Genomic DNA, 10,212 nt, shown 5'->3' with positions numbered 1-10,212 from the left:
AAAAACAGTGGATTTAGTTTCTATCTTTTAAAATAGGTTTCTATTTGCTTGAAAAGCTTTCTGGGATTCGAGTCACATGCACAGTCATCATGAGTCGACTGATAAGCCCAAACCAGGACTGTTACACACCAGAGGTCACTGACACGCTTTCCACAAATGGTGATGATCAGAAACCTACTTCCATCATCTCTATAATCCATCTTTACATCATCAGCAAACAGCAGCATTTGCAAACTCTGCTAAATGTGAAGCAGCTGTCACCAAATTAAAAACGCCACAAATTGGCCACACGACAGTTCCAGAGGTTGAACGTCTCATTTGAAGCCTCGCCGCTGTTTAAATCTGCTGAGGCTTTGGGATCCACGCGGTTGAGGTCAGCTGTCCAATCTTTGGGCACTTTAAGAGGAAGCGGGACCTGCACCCTGAGGCAGTTCAGCACACGTCAGCCTTTGGTCACAGAACCAGAAAAGGCTCCTAGTTGGACTCAAAATGCAAAGACTTTGTGCTAGGGCGCTTACGATGTCATCGGTGGCATCCTTGGCAGCGGTGACTGTCAACACAAGGACCAGAGGAACAACAGTGGTGAACCAGGAGAGGGAGGAGATCTGAGGAATCACCTGAGGAGCAAACACACTGTCTGTCAGAGCACAAACCGTAGACGACCTCTGTGGTGAAACGCTGGAGTTGTGCAAACGATGAGGCAACTTCCTGTACTGGACATGACACTTCCTTATTTAAGAAGCTCACGGCTCCACTGTGAGAAACTGCAGATTGTGAGTGTGAAGCTGAAGCAACTCAGCCTGTTTGGCCCAGTCTCCAGAGGAACTTAAAATTAAACTTCATAAGTGAAAAACCTTGCACATCCTCCACAGTACGCGGAGTTGACCTTTAATGCCCGGATCACTTCGCTCCTCTCACCTGAAGCACCAGCAGAAACAGGAAGTAGGCGTTGGCGATCCTCTGGAACTGTTCAAACAAGTTGAGCGGTAGAAAGGTGAAAAGGTTGTACTTGGAGGTCTTGATAGCGTTGGTCTGGAACAAGAGCACAATATGTGGTTGTGTGGTTAAAGGCATTTCTTCTGTGAAAAATGGAAGAGGTGATTGAAAAAGGAGAACGATTACGCTTTTTGTGTTTTTCTCTAATTATTAAGGTTTAATGGAGGACGATTAGAACCTCTGTGTTTGCTTTGTCCTTGACAGCAGCACACAAACCTCCAAGTTTCATCAGCAGTGACAACACAGAGCGTTTTGTGCAGAAAACATCTGCTCTGGAGAACGCAGGCACCGTTCTGTCTAAAGGGGAGCTGAGCTGCATGCGTGCGCGTCCGCTGACGCCACCACTGTGACTTCTCATTCACAGAGTCCAACTTACCGCATACTTGAAGGAGAGGTTGAACTCCCGATCGTTGGCGCGGAGCTTCCTCTCCAGCTCTGGTGTGAGGGACAGAACACGTGTTTAGACATGATGGAGGATTTGAACAGAAGGTTTCTCATCCCATGTGCTGCCGTAAACTCCAAACACTGATTTTATCTTAGATTCTATTTATTTCTGGGGTGTTAGCTTTAGAGAAGCATTACGTTGTCACCTGTTCAGATATAGCGTCTCGGGTTCAGCTGTGGTTCTGTTGGTGTCAAGCCTCTCATGGTTCTATTATTGTATATTTAGAATCTTTACAACCAGTATTTTAACATGACCAGTCAATCAGACACATCAGTTACATCACACGATCATCCTCTTATTCAGCTGCAATAATAACTAACAACTAACAATCTAAGTTAATAAATGATTTAATGAAAACCATGCAATGAGATCTAGAGCTGCCACAGGGACCTTGGAGCAGATCTGAACTGTGCAATGAATGAAACATTTTCACATCAGGAGAACACGGGTCCAATGTTTTTATCTCCACATTAAGAACTTTCTCTCTGAGCCACGTGTTTCAAGTACAAGAGGAGGTTAATGTGCACACTGTTATTCCACTCTAAGGATGACATCATTTCCTTGAAGGAAAGAAAAATGAGGTGGAAATGCATCTTTACATGCAGTAGGTCTGTAAATCAATCTGACATGTTCACATTAAAAACAAGCAGCACGTTCATTTCAGGCACAAGTATTTCAACTCTGTGAGCGGGTCCTAGAGTTTTGCTTTGACATTGAGTGTTATTTAGCTTGATAAGAGCCGCAAAATGGCTCCACAACATCAGGCACGTGACGCTGCGTGGAGGACTGACCTCTCTCCCTCTTCCTGACACAGTCGAGGCCAAAGAACGACATGGCGGCGTCCTCCTCCTGCTATCTGTCCATCATGCGGCCTGTGAACACAAACCTGCTGTTAACGACTGGCCAGCTGCCGTCAGGCCGCGTTCCCTAACGTGCTCCATGAGGTAATGATTTCCCAGTCGTGTGTAGTTTGAAAAGGTGAAGCTGGTTTCAGTTCCAGGTACAGCTGGAAAACCCTCTGGAATCCAAGGTGACATGTAAGAGACATTAGTAGTCGGTCGTGTGGAAGTCCTTGGTCCAGGTTTGCATCAGCCCTTAATGTTTTCCCCATGTAGCGTGGAATGAGTCAGAGGGAGGCTCCTCTGAGGCCACAGGCCACTGGTCCTGTACCAGCGCCCACGAGAAACTACTGGTCCTGAAGTGGGTCGGTGAAAGCGTCTGTGGCCGTGACGCTGCAATATCTGTGGCTTCTCACTCACGGCGGGAAGCAAACTACCAACCCTACCCTCGTTTTGCTGCCCGTCCATCTGACATTACTTTTTGTAATTCTCTCAGTTAATAATCAAACCTAGGTTTACTGTAAAAAAGCCTCAGATGAGCAGTGATTTCAGGCTCTGAGCTGAACCATCAGACGTGCTGGCACCTACCGCCATCTCTTTCTTTTTCCCCAGGCGCTCTTTGCCTCATTCCAGATGTTCTGCATCCTGATCTTTTTGCTCTGTGAGTCCTATTCTCCCCTTTTTCTCTCTGTAGTTTGTTCTAAATCATCACGATGAAGAGGTCAAGTGCCCATAATTCTCTCTGTTGCAGCATCTGGAAGTTAATTCACGTCTTCGCTGAACGTTTTTTCGTTCTGTTTATAATAGAACATTCAGCTCAACATTTTACTGTTAGCTCAGCGTTGTTTATGATGCTGCTTATTCATAATGGAGACCACATTTCCCATAAACCCCTTTGTCTCCTTCTTGAAGATCAATGCCTCAAGGGATGAGATGGATAAACCCAGGGAAAGATCTTGTATCTGTCTCATTGAGTCTCACCACTAACTCGCTTGCTGATTCTACCTCCTCCTACCTCTGTGCAAAAATGTAAATGCATGTTTTATCAGGTCGCTGTGACTCATCCACTCGTCTGACGCGCTAGAACTTGACTGTGTGCAAAAATGACTGAGGGTGTTAGTTTGTGAAGAAGGCTGTACACAAAAATACACAGAAACCCATCACGAGCCAACAAATAGATCAACTGCAAACATTGCAGGAAGAAACGTTTGTGTGCATGTGGAGGATTCTCAAACAGGAAGTGGTGGTTTTCAGAGATCCTGCCTCTGAAGCATTAGCTGCCATGATGACGTCAGCGCTGGAGCTATAAATATCAGATGAGTGTAGTTGTCTGAGAATGGGACCTCCAGCTCTGCACAAACACACTGTCCTCTGATGTGAGGACACACACGTAACACATCCCCCTGATGAACGGGGCTTTAACACTCTCTCTTTGTCTCACTCTCTCAGCTTTGGCCGAGTTCTCCAACTTTCCAGCACTGGCTCATCACAGAGACCTGCCGGTTCCACGGACATGGTTACAGATGTTCTGAGCAAAAGGCAGAGGAACCACAATGAGGCACAACCGAGACCACAGGTTTAGCGTGAAGAGCAGCACGACTCCTGCATCTGAGCAGAAATAATAACTGAGTTATTAAATACAGAGTAAATCTGAGCTCCAGCTTGTTTGAGCTCATAAATAACTGTCAGACATAAGCTATTAAATACACTAATGAAGTATTGCTGTGTTTGGACAATATTCCTTCGGTATGATGAATTATTCCTGTGCCAGAACAAGCTCAGCGGTGGAGAAAACAAAACCAACCAAACTCACAGGCCGCAGTGTGTTCGTCTAAATGATCCTAAAGGCTGAATTAGAATAAATGCAGCAGGTAAAACATGCGGGTAGGTCTTCATTCAACCTACAGCCACTTTAAAACCTGGAGTCATTCACAGAAGCTGTTTTGCTTTACTTGGTGACTTATTGTAAGTCAAACCGTGACCCTGTGCACCAGAGGTGACACAATCAGAACCAATGACGCTTCCCATCTGTTTGTGTGTTAATCCGTCACCGAGTCCACAGTTTTCATTTTACTCTTTAATGTGCAGACAACAAACACGACTTTTAAACAAAGGTGTGTAACACAATCCCAGCGCCACAGTTACCTGTGACTGGGGCTTAAAAGGTCAGAGGTCACGCACGTGAATGGCCGTCTTGTGCCATCAGTGATCTCTGGTTTCTCAGGTGAACAGTGCTCCATTATCAGAACCGACCACTTAGTTTGCAGATGAAAGGAGGAACCTTCCCGTCCGACGCGTAGACAGATGCTACAGCGTGAGAGAGAGCCTTTTGTGTGTGTGTGTGTGTGTGTGTGTGTGTGTGTGTGTGTGTGTGTTCCCCACTTCAGGGGAACAGTGTAATAACTAATCACGTACTTGACATCACACGGTCCAGGAGCTGCAGACAGAGACCTGCACGTTAAAGCCTGGGTGCAGCCGCTGCAGAACTGGATCTAAGGCCAAACTACGACTCTTATCAAGAACAACACCCGCACAGTGACGTGAGACTTCCCTCACCCAAAGAGCAGAAAGGAAATGGCTCCGTTCTCCCAGGGACGGACTGAGCGGCGGCGTTTTGCTTGAACAAAGCTACGGCTCAATGGGCGCTGCTGCGTGAACTGCAGGCATCGGCCTCAGAGGCCGCTCCGGACTGAACGGGATGCAAACAGACCTGAGGCAGGAGTCCAGGCTGCGCTTTCTGTCTCTATCAGCAGGTGCCTGTCTTATCAGGCACCTGCTAATAATAGCAGACGCTGTTTCAGGACCCTCAAGCCCAAGATACTGTATATAGAGAAGCAGGGCAGCTGTGGTGAGCTGAGGCTCACAGGACATTAATCTGCACTGATCACCACAGAATCCTGACACAAAAGGATGCCTATCAGAAAAATGATGTGGTTGTTTGTTTTTATTATATGAAACTGATATATTTAGGTTTTGGACGGATTATGTTTCCTACAACCTGTAGATTATTCAATCCCATAAATCGTTTCTAGTTTCATGCCTGGTTTAATTCACCGTTATCATTATTGTTTCAGTTTCCCTTCAGCTCCTCTCTGTAGATTAAACAGCACATCCTGTGTTGTTACTGAAGATCTTTTATTTGACATCCACATAGAAAAGAGGCCGGGGCTGGAAGAAAGCTTTCACTGCCCAGAGCTGATTACTGGGACTCGCTTCCAGCCTGTGTGAAAACTGCACCTGCGCGTCTGTGTTGTTTCACCGTATCTGCCTTCAGATTTCAGCAGGAAGTTCCCTGACAGGGAGTTCACGGTGACCGCTGTGGAAAAACAGGCCCGGTGCCACGAACCCGGAGGAATCTGCTCCATATAAACCTCATTCAATGCGATTTACTGGGTTGCTGATGGACGTGAAGGTGGAGACGCTGTGGCTCAGAAATGAGTACGACTCTTGCTCTGCACTGGAGTTCACCTGCCCACTGCTCAACCACACGCACGCTGACGCTACGCTGGAGCCTGAGCTCAGGGTCTTTGGTTTGTGGTGGAGGTTCTGGAGGTTCTTTGCAGAGAAGCTCTGGGAAACATCTGCTGCTCATTGCGTTTTTGTTCTCACAGCATTGGAAGTGTGATTTTTAAATTCTTCCTAGTTCTAAGCCTGAGCAGGTGATGAGTCATGGCTCTGATGTAGTGGAAAGCTGAATGATGCATTCAGGTACAAAATGCACGTTGGTGCTAAGACAAGCGCTGGGGATCTTTGAGTGCCTGTGTGTGTCACACACTGGTATGCAGTTTACATTCAGCTGAATTGATTTAAATATTCCATTACTGTTGGTCATTGCGCATCTGTATTTCTGGGAATACTTTGCAGCCTTTCACCGCTTTTCATTTACATCTCAAATATCAGACTTCCTGCCAGCAGAGGGTATATTAGGACATCTTACAACCATACAATGGTATCAAAGGTCCTTATAAATATCTGCTCAATACACCAAGAGTGCAACGATTCTCCAAATCTTGAGGCACATGGTGACCTTCAGACACAGCGACCGATGGACTAACAGCCACCACAGACAGCACAACTGACATGCGGTCCTTGAATGCAGCACACAGTAGAAACTGGGTGGCGTGAAACTGTGAAACAAGCACCGTGACAGGGCTCAGACGTGGTCATCACCTCTCAGATGCTGCAGGTGAACCGACCAACGGCTCTAAATGCAAGGACGTCAAACAGAAGCTGCTGGACGGACGGACAGACGGACGGACGGCCTCATGTCACTGACAGACGGTTGATGCTTCTCTGGGCTCCTGGCTGCTCCACTCCCACCAGGCCCTGTTTGCTTTGGCTGGTTGCTTTTTCCGATAATTGAGAGCCTCGACCAAAACAGTCTAACAAACATTAACTTGATGCAGTCGTCCACTTTCAACAGTTTGCGATTACACAGAAAGAACAACAAGCGAGCGAGGCCACTGCAGGGACGCGACGCAAAGCGCTCGTTAGCAGAGCCGGCGACGGGTTTCTCACTTCCCCACCAGCGCTGACGACCGGAGGACGGCGCGAGAAGCAGAGTCAGAGCCCGAGAACGAGTCAGAGCCTGAGAACGAGTCAGAGCCTGAGAACGAGTCAGAACCTGCTCTGTTGTTTCCTGGCCTTTATCAGATTCTGCTCCTTTTCCTGCGTTTCCTGGGCTGATGACGGATGGACCTCTGGTTCTGACTGGGATCCAGTGCTTCTCTGCTCTCGCTAAACTCATGCGCGTGTTTGACATTTAAGCTAACCTGATTTGCGACTCTGATTCGTGCATCAGTAGAGACGTCTGTGCTAACACGTGACCTTTTCCCCCCTAATGACAGCCAGTCAACAGCCACTATGGGAATATGAGATGCAGTTATGACACGGGGACACAATGCAGTACTGGCACTTTGAGCGCTGCACCAAAAGGCCCGAACAATCAACTCCTGAATTATTCACCTGACCTCTCAGGCCACAGAGCGTCTGTCTCTCATCTTACCTGATAAAAGCCTGACATTATTACTGACCTTCTAAACTTAATAACGTCCTCCGTGAGCAGCAAAGAGTCTGGAAGACGCAGGATCACATTAGTCCAGCAGCCACTTTCCTTCTTGTGCGGCTCCAGACGAGATTTGCAGCACTTTCAGCGAGTCGCGTGTGCAAAGTCATGAGGCTCCGTGTCCCATCGGAGCTGTTGGTCTCTACAAATATATTATATTTATATTCATTTATGGACACAGGGGATTTCTCATTTTGATATGAGCTGTGATCAAAGGCAGGTTGCACTTTAGTAGCTGATGGAAGCGCAGTCTCGCACCTCGACTGCCGCTGCTTCACCTCCGTCTCAACTTACAAACCAACAATGAGGAGAGTGAAACGGTGCAGAGCGCTGCCGTGGGCGAACGCGCGGCGGCGGCTGCAACCTGGTCTCGCTGGGACGCGGACGCGATCTACACGCTGGGCAAAGAAGCCCCTGACGACTTGTAGTAGTGACACAGTCACAGGAAAAGTGGTGTGTGGTGGATTCTGGACATGTGCGCCCGCTTCACTGACTGTTACTGAGCCACTGTACATGAACAGGCTGAACCATCTGAATGCTCCGTGCTGCTTGAACCTGTTCACCGCTGCGTTAAACAACCAGTTACTCACAGCGTGTGTTCATGAGAAACCTGGGGATTTCTCTGCTCCTCGTTATTTACTTCATTGCAGTGAGTTTTTTGATTGGACCTAGTTAGAAATTGTGTCCACCAACCTGTGAAGTCTGATCTCATTGTGTGATTATAGCAATGCAGCATTATTTCAGCTGTTTCCGCCTCTTCCCCTGATGTGGTTCTACTGGGAACTTAGAACTTAAATGCCCTAAAACTATTAAAGGTTCTTGTTCAGCAGTGACCCCATCTATGCAGCCCTGCCTTTATAGTTGTATTTTCTGGTTCTAAATAGAAAACCATCGCATATTCTTTAGTTCTCAAACGCGTCTATTGGTGCTAAAAGTACAGTTGATCCGCGTGAAACCGCACGTTAAGCTTCGAACTCTGAAACCGGACGTTACAGCATCGTTTACGTCCAAGTCCGTCTTTTTTCAACGAGGCTGAGGCGTTTGAGATATAGCACATTTCCGGACACAAAACGAACGTAAGTGGTCGCTGTTTTGGTGCCAGGACCCACGATGTGAGCGACGTCGCTCGGAGGAGGTAAAACGGACGCCAGCGGAGGCTTTCCTCCTTTAAACCGAGCGCTCTCCTCCGTCTGTCCGTCACTCTGAAAGTTGGGACTTTCTGGGACGCAGCAAACAAAGGAAAGTGAGAGGGCGCAACGTGTCCTCGCCCATTCACCCCAGCTTCCGATCCCCCTCCATCTGGTCCCTCCAGCCTGTCAAGCCCTGCCTCACCCCCTCTCCCCGGAGGCGCAGCCCGAAGCTGGCGGCGCGTCTTACCGTGCGTCCGGCGTCGTCCCCGCGTCGCTGCGCTCCTGGAACTAAAGCAGAAGGTCCCGAGGACAGAGGGCGACTGCTTTCCTCCTGCTTCCCACCACCGCCTCTGCACACTTACTACACTCCCCTCCCTCCCTCCTCTGTTTTCTCCTCCCTCCCTCGACTACACGTACAGTAAGTTCGTTCGGTTAAAAGCACAGACACGTTTACTTCAAAGTCTGACTAACAAAAGTCTTATTTACTAAACTTAGATGAGAAAAGTACAGTACAGCATTTACTCATTTATTGAGGCATTTTCATCCAAACTCACATTCTTACATAACTAAACAAGAAAATCCTTTGTTAGTGTTTTTGTATCAGATATTCTGTCCCGTCAGGTGAGATGGCACTGACCGTTAACTGTGTTATACTTTATGTATAAAGCAGTAACTAGTTAACATTTTCCACGGGAGCAACGATCCTAAGACTTAATTCATTTATTCTGTTAATTCAGAAAACAATGAGAAACGGTCCTGGTTGGATTAACCTGTTAAGTGGCCCCTGACCCCCTGCTGCTTTCAAGTTCACTGCAACCAGACCTCCTGTGTCCAAACTATACTCAAAGTGTACCTGCAGTGATTGTTGAAGCCTGCTCTATAGACTTTTTCAGGCGTGGTATTTTCATTCAGGTTCTTTTCCAACAACATTTCAGTCAGCAGAGGAAATCAGCAGGTAACTTTTTGGAGGCCTTTAAAACATCCCAGATATGTGTTTAAGCGGTGTGTGCTGCTACCAAAGCTCACCTGTCATGACCACCTCTTATCTCCATACACTGACAAGAAACACAAATGTTAAAACATATATAACGTCTCAATATTGCGTATTTAAAACAACATCCCCACAGTCTTTGGCCGTTTAGGTCATAATATCTCCACAAGGTGGCGCCATACACTGCGTGAAAACAGTAGTTGTGTTTCAGCTTTGAGATTGAGATTGTATAGTTAGATGACTAATGTCTGTACAGCCAGTGTTGGTAAGGTCATTTCATCATTTGGTCTTTTTTAGCATTAAGCATAACATTAACTTTAGATCAGACAGAAATGACATCACTTTACACTCCTGCTTGGAGCTACTCCCATAGTCAGGGCCATGATGCAGCCAGAAAGGACATTCTCAAGGGTCCACCCTTAACAGGAGACATTCTCACATTCATGATTCATCCTTGCTCTTTTGAAAATACTTAACAATATGTTATCATATTACATGACAAGATGAATGTTATCATAATGAAAGACATTGGGGTGCTGTCAAATCATTCGATGTATAATGAAGTATATGAAACAAGTATAAACATATCAATATATTTTGTATAAATTAATGAGTCTACTCATCACAAGCATCATGTTAAGCATCTTTTGTTGGACCAGATGCAATGCAAGATCTTGGTTAAACTGCAAATTAGAAATGTAAACAATACAAATGAAATTTCATTTTGTAAATGTATTAATGGCACA

The 10,212-nt window shown here is 46.6% G+C and overlaps 1 protein-coding gene across 1 annotated transcript in view; it reads right to left on the bottom strand.

Moving 5' to 3' along the window:
- The window catches only part of LOC114861933 (phospholipid-transporting ATPase ID-like), an 18,274-nt gene extending 9,430 nt beyond the window's left edge, over positions 1-8,844 (bottom strand). The window contains exons 1-5 of the mRNA XM_029161685.3: positions 8,723-8,844; positions 2,233-2,313; positions 1,373-1,431; positions 919-1,032; positions 519-617 (exon numbers count right to left, since the gene is read on the bottom strand). Coding sequence (XP_029017518.1) covers positions 519-617; positions 919-1,032; positions 1,373-1,431; positions 2,233-2,275 — 315 coding nt within the window. The 5' untranslated portion in view covers positions 2,276-2,313; positions 8,723-8,844. The remainder of the gene's footprint in view (positions 1-518; positions 618-918; positions 1,033-1,372; positions 1,432-2,232; positions 2,314-8,722) is intronic.
- Positions 8,845-10,212: the final 1,368 nt, after the last annotated feature.

This window comes from Betta splendens, chromosome 9, assembly GCF_900634795.4.
Source record: "Betta splendens chromosome 9, fBetSpl5.4, whole genome shotgun sequence".
Classification (NCBI taxonomy): Eukaryota; Metazoa; Chordata; class Actinopteri; order Anabantiformes; family Osphronemidae; genus Betta; species Betta splendens.
This window is presented reverse-complemented; position numbering and strand designations above follow the sequence as displayed.